Source organism: Mustelus asterias, unplaced genomic scaffold, assembly GCF_964213995.1.
Source record: "Mustelus asterias unplaced genomic scaffold, sMusAst1.hap1.1 HAP1_SCAFFOLD_255, whole genome shotgun sequence".
Taxonomy (NCBI): Eukaryota; Metazoa; Chordata; class Chondrichthyes; order Carcharhiniformes; family Triakidae; genus Mustelus; species Mustelus asterias.
Genome location: NW_027590222.1, coordinates 128846 through 155840, shown reverse-complemented (window position 1 = coordinate 155840; position 26995 = coordinate 128846). Strand labels below are relative to the sequence as shown.

Here is a 26995-nt window from a genome sequence, read left to right as displayed (position 1 = left end):
AGTGTTCACGCTGTCCTGTAACCGTGTTGGTGAGTGTTGACGCTGTCCTGTAACCACGTCGGGGAATGTTCACGCTGCAATGTAACCATGTCAGTGAGTGTTCACGCTGTCCTGTAACCGTGTTGGTGAGTGTTGACGCTGTCCTGTAACCATGTCGGGGAATGTTCACGCTGTAATGTAACCATGTCAGGGAGTGTTCACGCTGTCCTGTAACCGTGTTGGTGAGTGTTGACGCTGTCCTGTAACCATGTCAGGGAATGTTCACGCTGTAATGTAACCATGTCAGGGAGTGTTCACGCTGTTCTGTAACCGTGTTGGTGAGTGTTGACGCTGTCCTGTAACCATGTCGGGGAATGTTCACGCTGTAATGTAACCATGTCAGGCAGTGTTCACGCTGTCCTGTAACCATGTTGGGGAGTGTTCACGCTGCCCTGTAACCGTGTCGGGGAGTGTTCGCGCTGTCCTGTAAGCGTGTCGGGGAGTGTTCACGCTGTCCTGTAACCGTGTCGGGGAGTGTTCACGCTGTCCTGTAACCGTGTCGGGGAGTGTTCACACTGCCCTGTAACCGTGTCGGGGAGTGTTCACACTGCCCTGTAACCGTGTCAGGCAGTGTTCATGTGGTCCTGTAATCATGTTGGGGAGTGTTCACGCTGTCCTGTAAGTGTGTCAGGGAGTGTTCACGCTGTCCTGTAAGCGTGTCAGGGAGTGTTCACGCTGTCCTGTAAGCGTGTCAGGGATTGTTCACGCTGTCCTGTAAGTGTGTCGGGGAGTGTTCACGTTGTCCTGTAAGTGTGTCAGGGAGTGTTCACGCTGTCCTGTAAGTGTGTCGGGGAGTGTTCACGTTGTCCTGTAAGTGTGTCAGGGAGTGTTCACGCTGTCCTGTAAGCGTGTCGGGGAGTGTTCACGCTGTCCTGTAAGTGTGTCGGGGTGTGTTCATGTGGTCCTGTAAGCGTGTCGGGGAGTGTTCACGCTGTCCTGTAAGCGTGTCGGGGAGTGTTCACGCTGTCCTGTAAGTGTGTCGGGGAGTGTTCACGCTGTCCTGTAAGTGTGTTGGGGAGTGTTCACGCTGTCCTGTAAGTGTGTCGGGGAGTGTTCACGTTGTCCTGTAACCGTGTTGGGGAATGTTCACGCTGTCCTGTAAGCGTGACGGGGAGTGTTGACGCTGTCCTGTAAGAGTGTCAGGGGGTGTTCACGCTGTCCTGTAACCGTGTCGGGGAGTGTTCACACTGCCCTGTAACTGTGTCGGGGAGTGTTCACGCTGTCCTGTAACCGTGTCGGGGAGTGTTCACACTGCCCTGTAACCGTGTCAGGCAGTGTTCATGTGGTCCTGTAAGAGTGTCAGGGAGTGTTCACGCTGTCCTGTAAGTGTGTTGGGGAGTGTTCACGTTGTCCTGTAACCGTGTTGGGGAATGTTCCCGCTGTCCTGTAAGCGTGACGGGGAGTGTTGACGCTGTCCTGTAAGAGTGTCAGGGGGTGTTCACGCTGTCCTGTAACCGTGTCGGGGAGTGTTCACACTGCCCTATAACTGCGTCGGGGAGTGTTCACGCTGTCCTGTAACCGTGTCGGGGAGTGTTCACACTGCCCTGTAACCGTGTCAGGCAGTGTTCATGTGGTCCTGTAAGAGTGTCAGGGAGTGTTCACGCTGTCCTGTAACCGTGTCAGGGAGTGTTCACGTTGTCCTGTAACCATGTTGGGGAGTGTTCACACTGCCCTGTAACTGTGTCTGGAAGTGTTCACGCTGTCCTGTAAGTGTGTCGGGGAGTGTTCACGCTGTCCTGTAAGCGTGTCGGGGAGTGTTCACGCTGTCCTGTAAGCGTGTCAGGGAGTGTTCACGTTGTCCTGTAACCATGTTGGGGAGTGTTCACGCTGTCCTGTAAGCGTGTCGGGGAGTGTTCACACTGCCCTATAACTGCGTCGGGGAGTGTTCACGCTGTCCTGTAACCGTGTCGGGGAGTGTTCACACTGCCCTGTAACCGTGTCAGGCAGTGTTCATGTGGTCCTGTAAGAGTGTCAGGGAGTGTTCACGCTGTCCTGTAACCGTGTCAGGGAGTGTTCACGTTGTCCTGTAACCATGTTGGGGAGTGTTCACACTGCCCTGTAACTGTGTCAGGAAGTGTTCACGCTGTCCTGTAAGTGTGTCGGGGAGTGTTCACGCTGTCCTGTAAGCGTGTCGGGGAGTGTTCACGCTGTCCTGTAAGCGTGTCAGGGAGTGTTCACGTTGTCCTGTAACCATGTTGGGGAGTGTTCACGCTGTCCTGTAAGCGTGTCGGGGAGTGTTCACGCTGTCCTGTAAGCGTGTCGGGGAGTGTTCATGCTGTCCTGTAAGCGTGTCACGGAGTGTTCGCACTGTCCAGTAACCGTGTCAGGGAGTGTTCATGCTATCCTGTAACAGTGTCATGCAGTGTTCACGCGGTTTTGTAAGAGTGTTTAGGAGTGTTCACGCTGTCCTGTAACCGTGTCGGAGTGTGTTCACGCTGTCCTGTAACCGTGTCGGAGTGTGTTCACGCTGTCCTGTAACCGTATCGGGGAGTGTTCATGATTCCTGTAAGCATGTCAGGGTGTGTTCACGCTGTCCTGTAACTGTGTCAGGGTGTGTTCACGCTGTCCTGTAACTGTGTCAGGGTGTGTTCACGCTGTCCTGTAACCGTGTTGGGCAGTGTTCACGCTGTCCTGTAACCGTGTCGGGCAGTGTTCACGCTGTCCTGTAACCGTGTTGGGCAGTGTTCACGCTGTCCTGTAAGAGTGTCAGGGAGTATTCACGCTGTCCTGTAACCGTGTTGGTTACAGTGTTCAGACTGTTTCTGCAACCGTGTCGGGGAGTGTTCAGGCTGTCCTGTAACTGTGTCGGGGAGTGTTCATGCTATATTGTAACCGTGTCGTGGAGTGTTCATGCTATCCTGTAACCGTGTCAGGGAGTGTTCACGCTGTCCTGTAACCATGTCGGGATGTTTTCACGCTGTAATGTAACCGTGTCGGGGAGTGTTCATGCTGTCCTGTAACCGTGTCTGTCAGAGTGTTCACACTGTTTCTGTAACCGTATCGGGGAGCGTTGATGCTGTCCTGTAACCATGTTGGGGAGTGTTCACACTGTCCTGTAACCATGTTGGGATATCTTCACGCTGTCCTGTAACCGTGTCGGGTTGTGTTCATGCTGTCCTGCATCCATGTTGGGGGAGTGTTCACATTGTCCTGTAACCGTATCAGGCAGTGTTGACGCTGTCCTGTAACCGTGTTGGTTACAATGTTCACACTGTTTCTATAACCGTGTCGGGGAGTGTTCATGCTGTCCTGTAAGCGTGTCACGGAGTGTTCGCGCTGTCCTGTAACTGTGTCAGGGTGTGTTCACACTGTCCTGTAACAGTGTCATGCAGTGTTCACGCGGTTTTGTAAGAGTGTTTAGGAGTGTTCATGTTGTCCTGTAACCGTATCAGGCAGTGTTGACGCTGTCCTGTAACCGTGTTGGTTACAATGTTCACACTGTTTCTGTAACCGTGTCGGGAAGTGTTCATGCTGTCCTGTAACCGTGTCAGGGAGTGTTCACGCTGTCCTGTAACCATGTCGGGAAGTGTTCATGCTGTCCTGTAACCGTGTCGGGGAGTGTTCACGCTGTCCTGTAAGCATGTCAGGGAGTGTTCACGCTGTTCTGTAACCGTGTTGGTGAGTGTTGACGCTGTCCTGTAACCATGTCGGGGAATGTTCACGCTGTAATGTAACCATGTCAGGGAGTGTTCACGCTGTCCTGTAACCGTGTTGGTGAGTGTTGACGCTGTCCTGTAACCACGTCGGGGAATGTTCACGCTGCAATGTAACCATGTCAGTGAGTGTTCACGCTGTCCTGTAACCGTGTTGGTGATTGTTGACGCTGTCCTGTAACCATGTCGGGGAATGTTCACGCTGTAATGTAACCATGTCAGGGAGTGTTCACGCTGTCCTGTAACCGTGTTGGTGAGTGTTGACGCTGTCCTGTAACCATGTCGGGGAATGTTCACGCTGTAATGTAACCATGTCAGGGAGTGTTCACGCTGTCCTGTAACCGTGTTGGTGAGTGTTGACGCTGTCCTGTAACCATGTCGGGGAATGTTCACGCTGTAATGTAACCATGTCAGGGAGTGTTCACGCTGTTCTGTAACCGTGTTGGTGAGTGTTGACGCTGTCCTGTAACCATGTCGGGGAATGTTCACGCTGTAATGTAACCATGTCAGGGAGTGTTCACGCTGTTCTGTAACCGTGTTGGTGAGTGTTGACGCTGTCCTGTAACCATGTCGGGGAATGTTCACGCTGTAATGTAACCATGTCGGGGAATGTTCACGCTGTCCTGTAACCGTGTCGGGAAGTGTTCACGCTGTCCTGTAACCATGTCGGGAAGTGTTCACGCTGTCCTGTAAACGTTGTTGCGATGCAGATGTTGACCCCACTTTGAGAAGTAATGCCGAATCACCCAAAGAGGAATACCTTGCCTCATAATCGGTTAAAAGTGTGTGGGAAGGTGTGAACTGTTCTTCAGTAACGATTTGTGGTTAACTGACAGAAATACCTGGCACTCACTTGAAAATGAACACTGAACAAATTATTTATTGAACTTAGAGGGATCTTTAACTAAAGAAGTAACATCTTGAATATAATAAGATTCTAATGGAATGCTGTTCAAATAAATATAATACTCCTTCATTAACCAAAAAAACATAGAATTCAGTCACTTTCAAAAAATACAACCAGTTTTGTGGCTTTCAGAATCTTTTGGAGTTCCTCTGTTCAGTCCTCAGTCTGTAAGTTTTTTCTGATTTGGTACCTTTCACTGGTTAGACGGTGCGTTCTCTTCAGAGATTTCTGAAGCTGGCAGAGTTGAGAGCTGCTCTCTCCCTTTCAAGTTTTAAGAGGTGGCAGTTCTTCTGTTACTCTGCCATTCCCCCCCCTCCCCTCGCACTCTCTTTTATACCTGTGATGATCTATCAATTTTCTTACAATATGATTGGTCTGATGTTGTCAACACCATCAAATTCAAATCTTATAGGTTCCTGGTAGCCGAGTGCCTGCTTTAAATTGATTGGGCAAAATTTTTTTTAAAACCAGGTTGTCTTGTTGAGACGACTGCTTGACCTTTTGGTACAAGATTTTCAGCTTGGACTCTGGATGTACTTTGTATTTTAAACCTCAAGGCACTGAAACAAACCCCAGCTTTTTAAGGGACACCACAATTTTTTTTCCCTCTACCATTTTTACAATTTTTTACATCTTTTTGCCAATATCAAATTCCAACTTCACGAACTCAACTTAACAGCATCGTGTCGGATAGTGTTCACTCTGTCCTGTAACCAGCTCCCTTGTCAGGGAGTGTTCACCCTGTCCTGTAACCAGCTCCCTTGTCAGGGAGTGTTCACCCTGTCCTGTAACCAGCTCCCTTGTCAGGGAGTGTTCACTCTGTCCTGTAACCAGCTCCCTTGTCAGGGAGTGTTCATTCTGTCCTGTAACTATGTTGGTGGGTGCTCAGTCTATCCTGTAACCATGTCAGGGAGTACTCACTCTGTCCTATTATCGGATTGGGATCTGTCTAACAAGGCATGTGGCAATGGGGATTGTCACGCTGGCAGTGCTGCAACAGGGATTATCACTTGCCGTGTGCTGTAATGGGGATTGGCACTCTGGCTGTTGAAATGGCGACAATAAGTTGAGCTGTGTTGTAACAGGAATTTTCACTCGGGCTGTGCTGTAATAGGGACTGTAACGCGGGGTGTGTTGTAACAGCGATTGTCATCTGAGCTGTGATTTAATGGGGATTGTCACTCTGGGTATACTATAATGGGGATTGTCTATTTGGCCGTGCTCTAATGGAGACTTTCACTTGAGGCATGCTGTAACAGGAATTGTTTCTCAAACTGTACCGTAATGGAAATTGTCACCCTGGCTGTTCCGTAACTGGGATTGTCACTCAGACTGTTCAGTATCAGGGTTGTCATTCGGGGTGTGCTGTAACAGGGACTGTCACTAGGGGTTTCCTGCAATGGGCACTGTTCCTTGGGGTGTGCTGTAATGGAGACTGTAACTCAGGGTTTGCTGTAACGGGAACTGTCACTCGGGGTGTGTTGTAATGGGGACTGTCACTCAGGGTGTGCTGTAATTGGGACTGTCACTTGAGGAGTGTTGTAATGAGGACTGTTACTTGGGGTGTGCTGTAATGGGGACTATTACTTGAGGTGTGCTGTGATGGGGACTATCACTCGGGGTGTGCTGTAATGGGGACTGTCACACAGGGTGTGCTGTAATGGAGACTGTCACTTGAAATGTGCTGTGATGGGAACTGTGTCTTGCACTGTGCCATAACGTGGATTGTAACTCTGGCTGTGCTGTACTGAGAATTGTCACTTGGGCTGTGTTTTAACAGGGATTGTCACTCGGGATGCGCTGTAACAGGGTCTGTCACTCGGGGTGTGCTGTAACAGGGACTGTCAGCCAGGCCATGTAGTAATGGGGAATATCACTCTGGGTGTTTTGTAATGGGGACTGTACCTCAGGGTGTACTGTAATGGGAATTGTCACTTGGGCTGTGCTGTAATGGGGACTGTCACTTGGAGAGTGCTGTAACAGATACTTTTACTTGGGTTGTGCTGTAATGAGGACAGTAACTCAGGCTGTGCTGTAATGGGATTGTCAGTCTGGGTGCACTGTAAAAGAGAATGTCACTTGGGCTATGCTCTAACAGGGACTGTAACTCATTGTGCACTGTAATGGAGATTGTCATTCGGGCTGTGCTGTAATGGGGGCAGTATCTCAGACTATGTTGTATTGGAGACTGTCACTCGAGCTATGCTGTAACACGAACTGTAACTCAGGGTGTGCTGTAATGATGTGGAAATGCCGGCATTGGACTGGGGTGGGCACAGTAAGAAGTCTCACAACACCAGGTTAAAGTCCAACAGGTTTATTTGGTAGCACAAGCTTTCGGAGCACTGCCCCTTCATCAACTGAGTGGAGTCCAGTCACAGCACTTCACTCACCTGATGAAGGGGCAGTGCTCCGAAACCTCATGCTACCAAATAAACCTGTTGGACTTTAACCTGGTGTTGTGAGACTTCTTACTGTGCTGGAATGGGAGTTGCCACTCAGACTGTTCTGTAACAGGATTAGTCATTCCAGCTGAGCTGTAACTGGGATTGCTGCTCGGGGTGTGCTGTAATCGGGATTGTCACTCAGGGTGTGCTGTAATGAGTACGGTCAATTGGGCTGTGCTGTAACAGGGATTGTCACCTGAGTCTGCTGTAATGTGGTTTGTCATTTGGGCTGTACTGTGATTTTCATTCATGATGCGCTGTAATGAGGACTATCACATGGGGTGCACTGTAATGGGATATGTCACTTGGGCTGTTCTGTAATGGAGATTGTCACTCAGTGCTGTAATGGGTGTGTTGTAATGGGGACAGTAACCCAGGCTGTGCTGTAATTACAGTAACTCAGGCTGTGCTGTAATGGGGACAGTAACCTGGGCTGTTCTATATCCGCAGGGTGATGTGGGACTGGCAATGGGGAAGCTGTACGGAAATGATTTCAGCCAAACAACTATCTCCCGGTTTGAAGCGCTGAATCTCAGCTTTAAGAACATGTGCAAATTAAAACCCTTACTGGAGAAGTGGCTGAACGATGCCGGTATGTGATCATTCATCCTTCACATTCAGTAAGCTAGAGGATGGGCAGAGACTGAGGGGGATGGGCTGAGGGATAGAGACTGAGGGGGAGGGACAAAGGCTGAGGGAGAGGGGCAGAGGCTGAGGGGGAGACGCAGAAGCTGAGGGGGAGAGGCTGAGGGGGAGGGACAAAGGCTGAGGGAGAGGGGCAGAGGCTGAGGGGAAGGGGCAGAGGCTGAGGGATGGGCAGAAGCTGAGGGAGGGGCAGAGGCTGAGGGAGGGGCAGAATTGGGGTGAAGAGGGGGGTTTTCGGACGGGGGAATTGGGTAATGGATCTTTGTTGAGGGTTTGGGTGAGTGGGTGAGGTGTTGGGTCAGCAGCTGATGGATTGGGCAGTGGATGAGGGGTTGGGCAGTGGGTGAGGGATTGGGTCAGTGGGTGAAGGGTTGGGCAGTGGGTGAGGGGTTGAGTCAGTGGGTGAAGGGTTGGGCAGTGGGTGAGGGGTTGAGTCAGTGGGTGAAGGGTTGGGCAGTGGGTGAGGGGTTGAGTCAGTGGGTGAAGGGTTGGGCAGTGGGTGAGAGGTTGAGTCAGTGGGTGAAGGGTTGGGCAGTGGGTGAGGGGTTGAGTCAGTGGGTGAGGGGTTGCGCAGTGTGTGAGGGGTTGGGTGAGGGGTTGGGCAGTGGGTGAGGGGTTGAGTCAGTGGGTGAGGGGTTGCGCAGTGTGTGAGGGGTTGGGTGAGGGGTTCAGCAGTGGGTGAGGGGTTGGGCAGTTAGTGAGGGGTTGGGCAGTTAGTGAGGGGTTGGGTCAGTGGGTGAGGGGTTGGGTCAGTGGGTGAGGGGTTGGGTGAGGGGTCAGGCAGTGGGTGAGGGGTTGGGTCAGTGGGTGAGGGTTTGGGTGAGGGGTTGGGCAGTAGGTGAGGGGCAGGCACCACAGGATGTTTTGGGGATTTATACATCTCTCTTATCTTTTAGAAAATCTCTCCGCGGATGCAACTCTGCCCAGCCCAAACGCAATGAGCAGCCCGCCAATCGGCATCGAGGGAATGGGAGGGCGGAAGAGGAAAAAGCGAACAAGCATCGAGACCAATGTCCGAGTGGCCTTAGAGAAGAGTTTCCTCGCAGTAAGTAATCAGCACAGCAGAGGAGTGGGGGCGGGGGGTTGGAATGCCAATTCTCAGTCAGGCCTAAAAACTGTGACACAGGCTCCAGTCACATTCAGAAAGCAGGGCCCAGGCTCCAGTCACATCCAGAAACCAGGGCCCAGACCCCAGTCACATCCAGAAACCAGGGCCCAGACCCCAGTCACATCCAGAAACCAGGGCCCAGGCCACAGTCACATCCAGGAACCAGGGCCCAGGCCCCAGTCAAATCCAGAAACCAGGGCCCAGGCTCCAGTCACATCCAGAAACCAGGGCCCAGACCCCAGTCACATCCAGAAAGCAGGGCCCAGACCCCAGTCACATCCAGAAACCAGGACTCAGGCTCCAGTCACATTCAGAAAGCAGGTCCCAGGCCCCAGTCACATCCAGAAAGCGGGGCCCAGACCACAGTCACATCCAGAAAGCAGAGCCCAGGCTCCAGTCACATCCAGAAAGCAGGGCCCAGACCACAGTCACATCCAGAAACCAGGGCCCAGACCCCAGTCACATCCAGAAACCAGGGCCCAGGCCCCAGTCCATCCAGAAACCAGGGCCCCAGTCTAAGTCAGTGTGACAGGGAGGATGTGACGGAGATGGTGTGATGGATGCGGTGTGACGGGGAGAGTGTGATGGGGATATCTGTGTTTTTACAGAATCAGAAACCGACCTCAGAAGAGATAGTGTTAATCGCGGAGCAGCTGACCATGGAGAAGGAGGTGATTCGGGTCTGGTTCTGTAATCGGCGGCAGAAAGAAAAACGCATTAACCCAGCCAGTACCATGAGTATCTCCACACACACACACAGCAAACCGTCCATATACAACACTCACCTGGTGAGTACACACCGAGAGAGAGAGATACAGACCCAGAGAGAGAGAGAGAGAAAGATATACAGGCCCAGAGAGAGATACAGACCCAAAGAGAGAGAGGGATACAGACACAGAGAGAGAGAGAGAGATACAGACCCAAAGAGAGAGAGGGATACAGACACAGAGAGAGAGAGAGATACAGACCCAAAGAGAGAGAGAGAGATACAGACACAGAGAGAGAGAGAGATACAGACTTAAAAAGAGAGATAGATACAGACCCAGAGAGAGAGAGAGAGAGAGAGATACAGACCCTGAGAGAGAGAGAGACCCAGAGAGAGAGAGAGATACAGACCCAAAGAGAGAGAGAGAGATACAGAGAGAGAGAGAGATACAGACTTAAAAAGAGAGATAGATACAGACCCAGAGAGAGAGAGAGAGAGAGATACAGACCCTGAGAGAGAGAGAGACCCAGAGAGAGAGAGGGGGGGACATACAGGCCCAGAGAGAGAGAGAGAGATACTGACGGAAAGAGAGAGAGAGAGAGAGAGAGAGAGACTGACCTAGAGAGAGAGAGAGAGTTACTGATCCAAAGAGAGAGAGAGAGAGACTGACCGAGAGAGAGAGAGAGAGAGGGAGAGAGAAGATTGATACTGAGCCAGAGGGGGAGAGATACTGACCCAAAGAGAGAGAGGGAGGGAGAGATACTGACCCAGGAGAGAGAGAGAGATACAGACCAAAAGAGAGAGAGAGATACAGACCCAGAGAGAGAGAGAGATACAGACCCAAAGAGAGAGAGATGGATACAGACCCAGAGAGAGAGCGACAGACCCAGAGGGAGAGAGAGAGATACAGACCCAGAGAGAGAGAGAGAGAAATAAATACTGACCCAGAAAGAGAGAGAGAGAGGGAAAGATACAGACCCAGAGAGAGAGAGAGAGAGAGATACTGACCTCAAAAGAAAGAGAGAGAGAGAGAACGAGAGGGAGAGATGGATACAGACCCAGAGAGAGAACTACAGACCCAGAGAGAGAGAGAGATACAGACTCAGAGAGAGAGAGAGAGAAAGAAATACTGACCCAGAGAGAGAGAGAGTGAGATACTGACCTCGAAAGAAAGAGAGAGAGAGAGCAAGAGAGAGAGAGATACTGACCCAGAGAGAGAGAGAGAGAGACTGACCGGGAGAGAGAGAGATATACAGACCCAAAGATAGAGGCAGAGAGATACTGACCCAGAGAGGGAGAGAGATACAGACCCAGAGAGAGAGAGAGAGAGAGACCCAGAGAGAGAGAGAGAGAGACCCAGTGAGAGAGAGAGGGGGAGATACAGGCCCAAAGAGAGAATACAAATCCAAAGAGAGAGAGAGAGATCTAGACCCAAAGAGGGAGAGAGAGAGTGATACAGACCTAGAGAGACAGAGAGAGAGAGCTACTCACCCAAAATGAGAGAGAGAGAGATACAGACCCAGAGAGAGAGAGAGATACAGACCCAGAGAGAGAGAGAGAGAAAGAAATACTGACCCAGAAAGAGAGAGAGAGGGAAAGATACAGACCCAGAGAGAGAGAGAGATACTGCCCGCGTAAGAAAGAGAGAGTGAGAGAGAGAGATACTGACCCAAAGAGAGAGAGAGAGAGAGAGAGAGATATACAGACCCAGAGAGTGAGAATGAGAGAGAGAGAGAGAGATACAGACTCAGAGAGAGAGAGAGATACAGACCCAGAAAGAGAGAACCAGAGAGAGAGAGTGAGATACAGGCCCAGAAAGAGAGAGAGAGATACAGACCCAGAGAGAGAGAGACTGATCCAAAGAGAGGGAGAGAGAGAGACTAACCTAGAGAGAGAGAGAGACTGACCTGGAAGAGAGAGAGAGAGAGACACTGACCCAGAAGAGAGAGAGAAACAGACCCAAAGAGAGAGAGAGAGAGACTGACCCAGAGAGGGAGAGAGATACAAAACTACAGAGAGAGAGAGAGAGATACAGACCCAAAGAGAGAGAGAGATACAGACCCAGAGGGAGAGAGAGAGAGAGAGAGAGCTATTGACCCAGAAAGAGACAGAAAGATACTGACCCAGAAAGAGAGCGAGAGAGAGATACTGACCCAAAGAGAGAGAGAGAGAGATACAGATACAGAAAGAGAAGGAGGTACAGACCTAGAAAGAGAGGGATGTACAGACCCAGAGAGCAAGAGCGAGAGATACAGACCCAGAGAGAGAGAGAGCTACTGACCCAGAGAGAGAGAGATACTGACCTCGAAAGAAAGAGAGAGAGAGAGAGCAAGAGAGAGAGATACTGACCCAGAGAGAGAGAGAGACTGAGCGGGAGAGAGAGAGAGAAAGATACAGACCCAAAGATAGAGACAGAGAGATACTGACCCAGAGAGGGAGAGTGATACAGACTGAGAGAGAGAGATATACAGACCCAAAGATAGAGGCAGAGAGATACTGATCCAGAGAGAGAGAGAGCTACTGACCCAGAGAGAGAGAGCAAGAGATACAGACCCAGAGAGAGAGAGAGAGAGACACAGACCCAGAAAGAGTGAGAGAGACCCAGTGAGAGAGAGAGAGGGAGATACAGGCCCAAAGAGAGAATACAAATCCAAAGAGAGAGAGATACAGACCCAAAGAGGGAGAGAGAGAGAGAGATACAGACCTAGAGAGAGAGAGAGAGAGCTACTGACCCAAAAAGAGAGAGAGAGAGATACTGACCCAGAAAGAGAGAGAGAGATACAGATCCAAAGAGAGAGAGAGTGAGATACTGACCCAGAGAGAGAGATACAGACCTAAAGAGGAAAAGAAATACAGACTCAGAGAGAGAGAGAGCTACTGACCCAGAGAGAGAAGGAGGGAGAGATACAGAAAGAGAGAGAGAGAGAGAGAGGTACAGACCCAGAAAGAGAGGTACAGATCCAGAGAGAGAGGGCGAGAGATACAGACCCAGAGAGAGAGAGAGAGCGATACAGACCCAAAGACAGAGAGCGAGAGAGAGATACAGACCAAAAGAGAGAGAGAGATACAGACCCAGAGAGAGAGAGAGATACAGACCCAAAGAGAGAGAGATGGATACAGACCCAGAGAGAGAGCGACAGACCCAGAGGGAGAGAGAGAGATACAGACCCAGAGAGAGAGAGAGAGAAATAAATACTGACCCAGAAAGAGAGAGAGAGAGGGAAAGATACAGACCCAGAGAGAGAGAGAGAGAGAGATACTGACCTCAAAAGAAAGAGAGAGAGAGAGAACGAGAGGGAGAGATGGATACAGACCCAGAGAGAGAACTACAGACCCAGAGAGAGAGAGAGATACAGACTCAGAGAGAGAGAGAGAGAAAGAAATACTGACCCAGAGAGAGAGAGAGTGAGATACTGACCTCGAAAGAAAGAGAGAGAGAGAGCAAGAGAGAGAGAGATACTGACCCAGAGAGAGAGAGAGAGAGACTGACCGGGAGAGAGAGAGATATACAGACCCAAAGATAGAGGCAGAGAGATACTGACCCAGAGAGGGAGAGAGATACAGACCCAGAGAGAGAGAGAGAGAGAGACCCAGAGAGAGAGAGAGAGAGACCCAGTGAGAGAGAGAGGGGGAGATACAGGCCCAAAGAGAGAATACAAATCCAAAGAGAGAGAGAGAGATCTAGACCCAAAGAGGGAGAGAGAGAGTGATACAGACCTAGAGAGACAGAGAGAGAGAGCTACTCACCCAAAATGAGAGAGAGAGAGATACAGACCCAGAGAGAGAGAGAGATACAGACCCAGAGAGAGAGAGAGAGAAAGAAATACTGACCCAGAAAGAGAGAGAGAGGGAAAGATACAGACCCAGAGAGAGAGAGAGATACTGCCCGCGTAAGAAAGAGAGAGTGAGAGAGAGAGATACTGACCCAAAGAGAGAGAGAGAGAGAGAGAGAGATATACAGACCCAGAGAGTGAGAATGAGAGAGAGAGAGAGAGATACAGACTCAGAGAGAGAGAGAGATACAGACCCAGAAAGAGAGAACCAGAGAGAGAGAGTGAGATACAGGCCCAGAAAGAGAGAGAGAGATACAGACCCAGAGAGAGAGAGACTGATCCAAAGAGAGGGAGAGAGAGAGACTAACCTAGAGAGAGAGAGAGACTGACCTGGAAGAGAGAGAGAGAGAGACACTGACCCAGAAGAGAGAGAGAAACAGACCCAAAGAGAGAGAGAGAGAGACTGACCCAGAGAGGGAGAGAGATACAAAACTACAGAGAGAGAGAGAGAGATACAGACCCAAAGAGAGAGAGAGATACAGACCCAGAGGGAGAGAGAGAGAGAGAGAGAGCTATTGACCCAGAAAGAGACAGAAAGATACTGACCCAGAAAGAGAGCGAGAGAGAGATACTGACCCAAAGAGAGAGAGAGAGAGATACAGATACAGAAAGAGAAGGAGGTACAGACCTAGAAAGAGAGGGATGTACAGACCCAGAGAGCAAGAGCGAGAGATACAGACCCAGAGAGAGAGAGAGCTACTGACCCAGAGAGAGAGAGATACTGACCTCGAAAGAAAGAGAGAGAGAGAGAGCAAGAGAGAGAGATACTGACCCAGAGAGAGAGAGAGACTGAGCGGGAGAGAGAGAGAGAAAGATACAGACCCAAAGATAGAGACAGAGAGATACTGACCCAGAGAGGGAGAGTGATACAGACTGAGAGAGAGAGATATACAGACCCAAAGATAGAGGCAGAGAGATACTGATCCAGAGAGAGAGAGAGCTACTGACCCAGAGAGAGAGAGCAAGAGATACAGACCCAGAGAGAGAGAGAGAGAGACACAGACCCAGAAAGAGTGAGAGAGACCCAGTGAGAGAGAGAGAGGGAGATACAGGCCCAAAGAGAGAATACAAATCCAAAGAGAGAGAGATACAGACCCAAAGAGGGAGAGAGAGAGAGAGATACAGACCTAGAGAGAGAGAGAGAGAGCTACTGACCCAAAAAGAGAGAGAGAGAGATACTGACCCAGAAAGAGAGAGAGAGATACAGATCCAAAGAGAGAGAGAGTGAGATACTGACCCAGAGAGAGAGATACAGACCTAAAGAGGAAAAGAAATACAGACTCAGAGAGAGAGAGAGCTACTGACCCAGAGAGAGAAGGAGGGAGAGATACAGAAAGAGAGAGAGAGAGAGAGAGGTACAGACCCAGAAAGAGAGGTACAGATCCAGAGAGAGAGGGCGAGAGATACAGACCCAGAGAGAGAGAGAGAGCGATACAGACCCAAAGACAGAGAGCGAGAGAGAGATACAGACCCAGAGAGGGAGAGAACAAGAGAGAGAGAGAGATTACAGACCCAGCGAGAGAGAGAAAGTGAGATACAGGCTCAGAGAGAGAGAGATACAGGCCCAGAGAGAGAGAGTGAGATACAGGCCCAGGGAGAGAGAGAGATACAGACCCAAAGAGAGAGAGAGAGAGAGACTGACCTAGAGAAAGAGAGAGAGACACTGACCCAGAGAGAGAGAGAGAGAGAAAGCGATACTGACCCAGAGAGAGAGAGCGATAGATACTGACCCAGAGAGAGAGAGAGAGAGAGAGAAAGGTACTGACCCAGAGAGAGAGAGAGAGAGAGAGATACTGACCCAGAGAGAGGGAGAGAGAAAGATACTGACCCAGAGAGAGAGAGAGAGATACTGACCCAGAGAGAGAGAGAAAGAGTTACTGACCCAGAGAGAGAGAGCGATAGATACTGACCCAGAGAGAGAGAGATACAAACCCAGAGAGAGAGAGAGAGAGAGAAAGATACTGACCCAGAAAGAGGGAGAGAGAGAGAGATACTGACCCAGAGAGAGAGAGAGCGAGGGAGATACTGACCCAGAGAGGGAGAGATACTGACCCAGAGAGAGGGAGAAAGATACTGACCCAGAGAGAGGGAGAGGGAGAGAGATACTGACCCAGAGAGAGAGAGAGAGAGGGAGATACTGACCCAGAGAGAGAGAGAGAGAGAGAGAGGGAGATACTGACCCAGAGAGAGAGAGAGAGAGGGAGATACTGACCCAGAGAGAGGGAGCGAGAGAGAGATACTGACCCAGAGAGAGAGAGATACTGACCCAGAGAGAGGGAGAAAGATACTGACCCAGAGAGAGGGAGAGGGAGAGAGATACTGACCCAGAGAGAGAGAGAGAGGGAGATACTGACCCAGAGAGAGGGAGCGAGAGAGAGATACTGACCCAGAGAGAGAGAGGGAGATACTGACCCAGAGAGAGGGAGCGAGAGAGAGATACTGACCCAGAGAGAGAAATGGGCTGAGTTTTGAGAGAAAGGGTGGGAGGGTCTTTGGGGTGAGGTGGTTGCAGAGATCGGGAATGGAATTTTCTCCCAAAGGCGGAACTTTCCGCCTTGCTCGAAGGTTGGAAGATCGCAGGTGCCGGGAGAATCCGGTGTTGAATTGGTTAAGGATATTTAAATGCCTTTTTAAATATGCTAATCGGTCTCGTACCCTTTCTACGCGTGATCTGGTTCGCACCATTAGAAAGGATCAGGAAGATTGCAAACTATTTTACGCCAGGCACGAACTGAGTATTGTGGACACTGAAGTAGGTTACAGCGATAGGGAGGGGTGTAGGGGCTGGAGGAGGTTACAGAGATAGGGAGGGTTGTTAGGGGCTGGGGGAGGTTACAGCGATAGGGAGGGGTGTAGGGGCTGGAGGAGGTTACAGCGATAGGGAGGGGTGTAGGGGATGGAGGAGGTTACAGCGATAGGGAGGGTTGTAGGGGCTGGAGGAGGTTATAGTGATAGGGAGGGTTGTAGGGGCTGGAGGAGGTTATAGTGATAGGGAGGGTTGTAGGGGCTGGCGGAGTTTACAGAGATAGGGAGGGTTGTAGGGGCTGGCGGAGTTTACAGAGATAGGGAGGGGTGTAGGGGCTGGAGGAGGTTAGAGAGACAGGGAGGGTTGTAGGGGCTGGCGGAAGTTACAGTGCTAGGGAGGGTTGCTGGGGCTGGAGGAAGTTACAGAGGTAGGGAGGAGTTGTAGGGGCTGGCGGAGTTTACAGTGATAGGGAGGGTTGTAGGGGCTGGGGGAGGTTACCAAGATAGGGAGGGTTGCTGGGGCTGAAGGAGGTTACAGCGATAGGTAGGGTTGTAGGGGCTGGAGGACGTTACAGCGATAGGGAGGGGTGTAGGGGATGGAGGAGGTTACAGCGATAGGGAGGGGTGTAGGGGCTGGAGGAGGTTACAGCGATAGGGAGGGTTGTAGGGGCTGGAGGAGGTTACAGCGATAGGGAGGGGTGTAGGGGATGGAGGAGGTTACAGCGATAGGGAGGGGTGTAGGGGCTGGAGGAGGTTACAGCGATAGGGAGGGTTGTAGGGGCTGGAGGAGGTTACAGCGATAGGGAGGGTTGTAGGGGCTGGAGGAGGTTATAGTGATAGGGAGGGTTGTAGGGGCTGGAGGAGGTTATAGCAATAGGGTGGGGTGTAGGGGCTGGAGGAGGTTACAGCGATAGGGAGGGGTGTAGGGACTGGAGGAGGTTATAGCAATAGGGTGGGATGTAGAGGCTGGAGGAGGTTACAGCGATAGGGAGGGTTGTGGTGAAGGAAGCTAAACTCAATGATGAGATTCGAAAGGGAAGATGGTGTTATAGAGGCAGACAGGTGCTAATGGGAAACTGGCCAATTCACAGAGGTTACCTCGTGTTTCCAGATCTCTATCTGAACCTCAGTGAACAACTGCATTGGCTGTGGGAAACACACTGTCTCTGCACACCTGGCTGTGGGCAATCACTGATGGTGCTGATATCTGCCTCTCTCTCTCTCACTCAGGTATCGCCACAGACACCAGCATTGAACCATCCAATATCACAAGGCACACACAGCCACAGCACAACAGGTAACAGAAACGCGAACAGTCAGTGTCGGATACTGGGAGAGGGACTGCTACAGGGTGTGGGACGGGAACAGGGTTTGGGACGGGTACAGTGTGTGGGACTGGGTACAGGGTGTGGGACGGGTACAGGGTATGGGACTGGGTACAGGGAAAGGACTGGGTACAGGGTGAGGGACAGGGTACAGGGTGTGGGACTGGTACAGGGTGAGGGATGGGTACAGGGTGTGGGACGGGTACAGGATGAGGGACGGGTACAGGGTGTGGGACTGGGTACAGGGTGTGGGACTGGGTACAGGGTGTGGGACTGGGTACAGGGTGTGGGACTGGGTACAGGGTGTGGGACGGGTACAGGGTGTGGGACGGGTACAGGGTGTGGGACTGGGTACAGGGTGTGGGACGAGTACAGGGTGTGGGACTGGGTACAGGGTGTGGGACTGGGTACAGGGCGTGGGACTGGGTACAGGGTGTGGGACGGGTACAGGGTGAGGGATTGGGTACAGGGTGTGGGACTGGGTACAGGGTGTGGGACTGGGTACAGGGCGTGGGACTGGGTACAGGGTGTGGGACGGGTCCAGGGTGAGGGATTGGGTACAGGGTGTGGGACTGGGTACAGGGTGTGGGACTGGGTACAGGGTGTGGGACTGGGTACAGGGTATGGGACGGGTACAGGGTGTGGGACTGGGTACAGGGTGTGGGACTGGGTACAGGGTATGGGACGGGTACAGGGTGAGCGACTCGGTACAGGGTGTGGGACTGGGTACAGGGTGAGGGACTGGGTACAGGGTGAGGGACTGGGTACAGGGTGTGGGACTGGGTACAGGGTATGGGACGGGTACAGGGTGTGGGACTGGGTACAGGGTGTGTGACTGGGTACAGGGTGAGGGACGGGTACAGGGTGTGGGACTGTGTACAGGGTGTGGGACTGTGTACAGGGTGTGGGACGGGTACAGGGTGTGGGACTGTGTACAGGGTGTGGGACGGGTACAGGGTATGGGACTGGGTACAGGGAAAGGACTGGGTACAGGGTGAGGGACAGGGTACAGGGTGTGGGACTGGTACAGGGTGAGGGATGGGTACAGGGTGTGGGACGGGTACAGGGTGAGGGACGGGTACAGGGTGTGGGACTGGGTACAGGGTGTGGGACTGGGTACAGGGTGTGGGACTGGGTACAGGGTGTGGGACTGGGTACAGGGTGTGGGACGGGTACAGGGTGTGGGAGTGGGTACAGGGTGTGGGACTGGGTACAGGGTGTGGGACTGGGTACGGGGCGTGGGACTGGGTACAGGGTGTGGGACGGGTCCAGGGTGAGGGATTGGGTACAGGGTGTGGGACTGGGTACAGGCTGTGGGACTGGGTACAGGGTGTGGGACTGGGTACAGGGTGTGGGACTGGGTACAGGGCGTGGGACTGGGTACAGGGTGTGGGACTGGGTACAGGGTGAGGGACGGGTACAGGGTGAGGGACTCGGTACAGGGTGTGGGACTGGGTACAGGGTGAGGGACGGGTACAGGGTGTGGGACTGGGTACAGGGTGTGGGACTGGGTACAGGGTGTGGGACTGGGTACAGGGTGTGGGACTGGGTACAGGGTGAGGGACTGAGTACAGGGGGAGGGACTGGGTACAGGGTGTGGGACGGGTACAGGGTGTGGGACTGGGTACAGGGTGAGGGACGGGTACAGGGTGAGGGACTGGGTACAGGGTGAGGGACTGGGTACAGGGTGTGGGACTGGGTACAGGGTGTGGGACTGGGTACAGGGTATGGGACGCGTACAGGGTGTGGGACTGGGTACAGGGTGAGGGACGGGTACAGGGTGTGGGACTGGGTACAGGGTGTGGGACTGGGTACAGGGTGTGGGACTGGGTACAGGGGGAGGGACTGGGTACAGGGTGTGGGACTGGGTACAGGGTGTGGGTCTGGGTACAGGGTGTGGGACTGGGTACAGGGTGTGGGACTGGGTACAGGGTGTGGGACTGGGTACAGGGGGAGGGACTGGGTACAGGGTGAGGGACTGAGTACAGGGGGAGGGACTGGGTACAGGGTGTGGGACTGGGTACAGGGTGTGGGACTGGGTACAGGGTGAGGGACTGAGTACAGGGGGAGGGACTGGGTACAGGGTGTGGGACTGGGTACAGGGTGTGGGACTGGGTACAGGGTGTGGGACTGGGTACAGGGTGTGGGACTGGGTACAGGGTGAGGGACTGGGTACAGGCTGTGGGAATGGGTACAGGGTGTGGGACTGGGTACAGGGTGTGTGACGGGTACAGGTTGTGGGACTGGATACTGGGTATGGGACGGGTACAGGGTGTGGGACTGGGTACAGGGTGTGGGACTGGGTACAGCGTGTGGAACTGGGTACAGGGTGAGGGACTGGGTACAGGGTGAGGGACTGGGTACAGGGTGAGGGACTGGGTACAGGGTGAGGGACTGGGTACAGGGTGTGGGACGGGTACAGGGTGTGGGACTGGGTACAGGGTGTGGGACAGGTACAGGGTGTGGGACTGGGTACAGGGTTTGGGACGGGTCCAGGGTGTGGGACGGGTACAGGGTGTGGGACTGGGTACAGGGTGTGGGACTGGGTACAGGGTGTGGGACTGGGTACAGGGTGTGGGACTGGATACAGGGTGTGGGACGGGTACAGGGGGAGGGATTGGGTACAGGGTGTGGGACGGGTACAGGGTGAGGGACTGGGTACAGGGTGAGGGATGGGTACAGGGTGAGGGACTGGGTACAGGGTGTGGGACGGGTACAGGGTGAGGGACTGGGTACAGGGTGAGGGACGGGTACAGGGTGAGGGACTGGGTACAGGGTGTGGGACTGGTACAGGATGTGGGACTGGGTCCAGGGTGTGTGAGGGGTACAGGGTATGAAGTTGGTATTGATGATGTCTCTTTTTCCGGGCAGTGACCACGATGTCTGCAGCTGGTACGATGCACACTCCCAGGTTAACTGGCAGCTCAGTCTCTGCACTGAATACCTCACCCACCTCAGCTCCTAACGGCACAAACAGCAGTCACTCATTGGCACTGTCGAGCATGAGCTCCAGCACAGGGTAAGGATATTCTCCACCAATGAATAAAGCCCAATGTTCACAAATCTTCATCCAACATCACATTGAGACAGCGATTAACTCACAGAGAATATTGATGTCCTTAGAGTGATTAGGGATTGACTCAAAGAGATGGGGGGCTGACTGGGAGAGATTGGGAACCAATTTAGAGAGATCAGCCATCGACTATGAGAGATCACGGACCAGCGGCGAGTTTTTAAAAATTCATTGGACATGGGTATCGCTGGCTGGTCAGCATTTATTGCCCATCTCTCTTTGTTCGAGGGCATTTGATAGTCAACCACATTGCTGTGGCTCTGGAGTCACGTGTAAGACCAGGTACCGTCAGCAGATTTCCTTCCCCAAAGGACATTCGTGAACCAGATGTGTTTTTCCGACAATTATGGTCATCAGTAGATTCTTAATTCCAGATATTTTTTATTGAATTCAAATTCCACCATCTGCCTTAGCGGGATTCAAACCCAGGTCCCCAGATGATTAGCTGAGTTTCTGGATTAATAGTCTTGCAATAATACCTCGAGGTCATCGGTCCTGTCAGTGATCAGGGACCAACTGGTAGGGATCAGGAAACCTGGATAGAGGGAGTAAAGGGGATTGGAGGGAGCATGAGGGAAAATGATGAACAGAATGGGGGAGGGAAAGAAGGCAGAAACCCAGAGAGAAAGGGAGAGATATTGCATTACAAATAGAGGGGTGAAGGTGGGAATGGAAGGGTTTAAAGACTGGAATATCAGCTCGAAGCCTAAGTGTGAGTCAGATGGAGAGGCATCATTGCTCTCTGAGTTCTCACCCCCTCATCTGCCAACACCAGCCCACACTCCCTCACTCATGCCCACCCACACTGCTCCCCGAACCTTATTGTCCCCTCACTCCTCCTGTCCCCTCACTCCTCCTGTCCCCTCACTCCACTCATCCCCTCACTCCACTCATCCCCTCACTCCACTCATCCCCTCGTTCCTCTCTTTCCTCACTGTTCTCTTTCCCTCACTCCTCTCTTTCCCTCACTCCTCTCTTTCCCTCACTCCTCTTTCCCTCACTCCTCTCTTTCCCTCACTCATCTCTCCCTTACTCATCTCTCCCTCACTCATCTCTCCCTCACTCCTCTCATCCCCTCATCCTTTGCTTCCCTCTTCCCCATTCCTTCCCACCTCTCACCTCCCCTCCCCCTCCCATTTCCACTGCACTCACACTCACTCCTACTCTTCACCCACTCCTTCCCTTGATTATCCTCCCTCCTCTACTCCCTCCACACCCACCTCCCCCACTTCACCTCGCTCCTCCCCTCAGTCCTCTCCCCACCTCTCCACACTCCTCCCCTCTCGCTCTTCCCTCACCTAGGCCCTCATTCCTCTCCTCCCAAACGCCTCCCCTCACTCCTTCCCTTCACCCCCCCACACCTCCTGGGCACCCTCATTTCTCCTCTCCCACACCTCCTCCTCCTCACCTCTCTTCTCTCCTCCCCCTCAGAGCTCCTCTCATTCTACCCTACAGCCTCACTCCTCCCTCACTGCTCCCCTCACCCAAAGCCTCAGTCCGCATACACCTCACTTGTGCCCCACTCCTCACATTCATCCCCATATGTCTGGGAAGGCTGAATGGTCTCAATGCCTTTTCTCTGGTTGGATTACAGGAGTTCAGTACTGAGTGTGAACCACGGAATTAATCCCTCTCTTATGGCCAACAATCCCTTAGCCACTATCCAAGGTTTGTTTGTGTCTCTGAATCACACTCATTCCATTCCCACACAGATCCTGTTCTCCATCCATTCACTCATCGTCTCCCTCAACTGGATCCATCCGTGTCCCATTATCGACTCAAACATCCCAAACATTCCCCTCCCTTGAAGGTGCTGACTCTCTCTTCCTACCCTGAAGGTGCTGACTCTCTCTCTTTCTCTCTCTCTCTCTCTCCCCTGAAGGTGCTGACTCTCTCCTCCTCCCCTGAAAGACTGTGTACTCTCCCTGCGCCCTCTCCCTGCGCCCTCTCCCTGCGCCCTCTCCCTGCGCCCTCTCCCTACGCCCTCTCCCTGCGCCCTCTCCCTGCGCCCTCTCCCTGCGCGTTCTCACTGCGCGCTCTCCCTGCGCGCTCTCCCTGCGCGCTCTCACTGCGCCCTCTCCCTGCGTCCTCTCCCTGCGCCCTCTCCCTGCGCCCTCTCCCTGCGCCCTCTCCCTGCGCGCTCTCCCTGCGCGCTCTCCCTGCGCGCTCTCCCTGCGCCCTCTCCCTGCGCCCTCTCCCTGCGCCCTCTCCCTGCGCCCTCTCCCTGCGCCCTCTCCCTGCGCGCTCTCCCTGCGCGCTCTCCCTGCGCACTCTCCCTGTGTCCACTCCCTGCGCGCTCTCCCTGCGCGCTCTCCCTGCGTCCTCTCCCTGCGCTCTCTCCCTGCGCCCTCTCCCTGCGCCCTCTCCCTGCGCCCTCTCCCTGCGTCCTCTCCCTGCGCGCTCTCCCTGCGCCCTCTCCCTGCGCCCTCTCCCTGCGTCCTCTCCCTGCGCGCTCTCCCTGCGCGCTCTCCCTGCGCGTTCTCACTGCGCGCTCTCACTGCGCGCTCTCACTGCGCGCTCTCCCTGCGCGCTCTCACTGCGCGCTCTCCCTGCACGCTCTCCCTGCGCGATCCCACTGCGCGCTCTCCCTGCGCGCTCTCACTGCGCGCTCTCCCTGCGCGCTCTCACTGCGCGCTCTCACTGCGCGCTCTCACTGCGCGCTCTCCCTGCGCGCTCTCCCTGCGCGCTCTCACTGCGCCCTCTCCCTGCGCCCTCTCCCTGCGTCCTCTCCCTGCGCCCTCTCCCTGCGCCCTCTCCCTGCGCCCTCTCCCTGCGCCCTCTCCCTGCGCGCTCTCCCTGCGCGCTCTCCCTGCGCGCTCTCCCTGCGCCCTCTCCCTGCGCCCTCTCCCTGCGCCCTCTCCCTGCGCCCTCTCCCTGCGCGCTCTCCCTGCGCGCTCTCCCTGCGCGCTCTCCCTGTGTCCACTCCCTGCGCGCTCTCCCAGCGCGCTCTCCCTGCGTCCTCTCCCTGCGCGCTCTCCCTGCGCCCTCTCCCTGCGCCCTCTCCCTGCGCCCTCTCCCTGCGCCCTCTCCCTGCGCGCTCTCCCTGCGCCCTCTCCCTGCGCCCTCTCCCTGCGCCCTCTCCCTGCGCGCTCTCCCTGCGCGCTCTCCCTGCGCGTTCTCACTGCGCGCTCTCACTGCGCGCTCTCACTGCGCGCTCTCCCTGCGCGCTCTCACTGCGCGCTCTCCCTGCACGCTCTCCCTGCGCGATCCCACTGCGCGCTCTCCCTGCGCGCTCTCACTGCGCGCTCTCACTGCGCGCTCTCACTGCGCGCTCTCACTGCGTGCTCTCCCTGCGCGCTCTCCCTGCGCGCTCTCCCTGCGCCCTCTCCCTGCGCCCTCTCCCTGCGTCCTCCCCCTGCGCGCTCTCCCTGCGCGCTCTCCCTGCGCCCTCTCCCTGCGCCCTCTCCCTGCGTCCTCTCCCTGCGCGCTCTCCCTGCGTGCTCTCCCTGCGCGTTCTCACTGCGCGCTCTCACTGCGCGCTCTCACTGCGCGCTCTCCCTGCGCACTCTCACTGCGCGCTCTCCCTGCACGCTCTCCCTGCGCGATCTCACTGCGCGCTCTCCCTGCGCGCTCTCACTGCGCGCTCTCCCTGCGCACTCTCACTGCGCGCTCTCACTGCGCGCTCTCACTGCGCGCTCTCCCTGCGCGCTCTCCCTGCGCGCTCTCCCTGCGCGCTCTCCCTCTGGCTTCTCACTGTCTACCCTCTCTGTATTCTCACTCTACTTTCCCTGTGTATTCTCACTGCATATTCCCATAGAATCATACTGTGCGGAAGAGGCCCTTCGGCCCATCAATTCTGCACTGACACATTAGCAATGCCTGTACTCCCACCTAATCCCATTTACCAGCACTTGGCCCATAGTCCTGAATGTTTTGACGTGCCAAGTGCTCATCCAGGTACTTTTTAAAGGGTGTGAGGCAATCCGCCTCTACCACCCTCCCAGGCAGTGCATTCCACACCATCACCACCCTCAGGGTAAAAGAGTTTGCCCTCACATCTCCCCTAAAACTCCTGCCTCTCACCTTGAACCCATGTCTCCTCATGACTGGTCCTTCAACTAAGGGGAACAGCTTATTCTCTCTGTCCATGCCCCTCATAATCTTGTACACCTCGATCAGGTCGCCTCTCTGTCTTCTCTGCTCCAACGAAAACACTCCAAGCCTACGCAGCCTCGCTTCATAACTTAAATGCTCCATCGCAGGCAGCATCCTGGTGAATCTCCTCTGCACCCCCTCCAGTGCAATCACATCCTTCCTATAATGTGGCAACCAGAACTGCACACAGTTCTCCAGCTATGGTCTCACCAAAGCTCTATACAACTCCAACATGACTTCCCTGCTTTTATAATCTATGCCTCGATTGATAAAGGCAAGTGTCCCATATGCCTTTTTCACCATCCTACTAACATGCCCTTGCACCTTCAGAGATCTGTGGACAAACACGCCAAGGCCCCTTTATTCCCTTGTGTGCTGCCATTCATTGAATACTTTCTTGTCAAATTACTCCTTCCAAAGTGTATCAACTCTCACTTTTCAGGGTTAAATTCCATGTGCCACTTATCTGCCCATTTGCCCATTCTGTCTATATCTTCTTGTAGCCCAAGACACTCGGCTTCCAGTCACTAAAGCAACCTTCTGTCATCACCCTCTGTCTCCTACAACTGAGCCAATTTTGTGTGCTCTCCCTGTGTCCCCTCCCTGTGTCCCCTCCCTGTGTCCCCTCCCTGTGTGCTCGCCCTGTGTGCTCTCCCTGTGTGCTCTCCCTGTGTGCTCTCCCTGTGTGCTCGCCCTGTGTGCTCTCCCTGTGTGCTCTCCCTGTGTGCTCTCCCTGTGTGCTCTCCCTGTGTGCTCTCCCTGTGTCCTCTCCCTGTGTGCTCTCCCTGTGTGCTCTCCCTGTGTGCTCGCCCTGTGTGCTCTCCCTGTGTGCTCGCCCTGTGTGCTCGCCCTGTGTACTCTCCCTGTGTACACTCCCTGTGTGCTCGCCCTGTGTACTCGCCCTGTGTGCTCTCCCTGTGTGCTCTCCCTGTGTGCTCTCCCTGTGTGCTCTCCCTGTGTCCTCTCCCTGTGTGCTCTCCCTGTGTGCTCTCCCTGTGTGCTCTCCCTGTGTGCTCTCCCTGTGTGCTCTCCCTGTGTCCTCTCCCTGTGTGCTCTCCCTGTGTGCTCTCCCTGTGTGCTCGCCCTGTGTGCTCGCCCTGTGTACTCTCCGTGTACACTCCCTGTGTGCTCGCCCTGTGTACTCGCCCTGTGTACTCTCTCTGTGTCCTCTCCCTGTGTGCTCGCCCTGTGTACTCTCCCTGTGTACACTCCCTGTGTGTTCTCCCTGTGTGCTCGCCCTGTGTACTCTCCCTGTGTACTCTCCCTGTGTACTCTCCCTGTGTCCCCTCCCTGTGTCCTCTCCCTGTGCCCCCTCCCTGTGTCCCCTCCCTGTGTCCCCTCACTGTGTCCTCTCCCTGTGTCCCCTCCCTGTGCCCTCTCCCTGTGCCCTCTCTCTGCTTGTGCTTCATATTGTGCCCTCTTCTCTTGCAGCTCTCGCGAGTGGTGGAACCATACCTGTTACCAGCCTTGATGCCAGTGGGAACCTGGTGCTGTCGAGTGGCGCAGGCAGCGCAGGGACACAGAGCATTGTTACCTCACCCCTCTTTCTGACCCCGCCGGGCCTTCCCCTGCTGCCCAGCCACCCAGCTGCTGTCAGCCTGGCCTCGGTCAGCTCTCTGCACAGCAGGGTGCCCGGCAGCTGCAGTGAGGCCGAGGGGCCAGCAGCCGGCGTCGACCCAGCGCGATCCAGTGCCGAGTGACCCCGCCAAGGGGCCGGGGGAGGAATCCTCCCTCTGACTCCACTGTCATCAGCTCCCTTACGGACCCCGTGGAGGATGAACCCTGGAGAGGTGACCCGCACCCTGACAACCTCTTCACCTGCACGTCCTGGCGGGGGGAGGGGAGGCGAGGGGAGGGGGGGAGGAATTCGCAGCCTGACACATGACCCGTGTTGTTTTTTTCCAGATTGTATTCTGCAATGATTTCAGTTTGGTTTGTTTTAAGTTATGTTTTCTCTGGGATTCGAGGGTTTTGATATCATTTGTATGGTTTGTTTTGTATTGTGACCCAGTGGGGAGGGACTTTGCTCTATTTATTTACTGAAATATTTAATTCAGATACAAGCACGTCCCCAAAGCCACCAAGACCAACACAGAGGATTATCCCACATTGTTACAAACCAGTGCCTGAACTCCCGGTTAGAACACCCTCACCAAAACACACTCAGTCACTCACACACACATCAAAACGCACCTTTGCACACACACACGCACTCACACACGTACACTCACACACACTCTCTCACTCACTTACACACCCTCTCCAAAACACAGTCTCTCATGTACACACACTCATGCTCACACACACACAAACACTATCACACACACGCTCTCAGTCACTCTCACACACAGTCGGGCTCACTTACACACACTCTCTCACACTCATGCTTACACACTCTCTCACACACACACCTTCACAC

At 54.1% G+C, this 26995-nt stretch overlaps 1 protein-coding gene across 1 annotated transcript in view; it reads left to right on the top strand.

Annotated features, from left to right (window-relative positions):
* LOC144485964 (POU domain, class 2, transcription factor 2-like) overlaps positions 1-26276 on the top strand; it is a 160195-nt gene extending 133919 nt beyond the window's left edge. Inside the window, exons 10-16 of the mRNA XM_078204038.1 lie at positions 7497-7638; positions 8588-8736; positions 9408-9587; positions 17314-17380; positions 20280-20427; positions 22076-22149; positions 26008-26276. Coding sequence (XP_078060164.1) covers positions 7497-7638; positions 8588-8736; positions 9408-9587; positions 17314-17380; positions 20280-20427; positions 22076-22149; positions 26008-26276 — 1029 coding nt within the window. The remainder of the gene's footprint in view (positions 1-7496; positions 7639-8587; positions 8737-9407; positions 9588-17313; positions 17381-20279; positions 20428-22075; positions 22150-26007) is intronic.
* Positions 26277-26995: the final 719 nt, after the last annotated feature.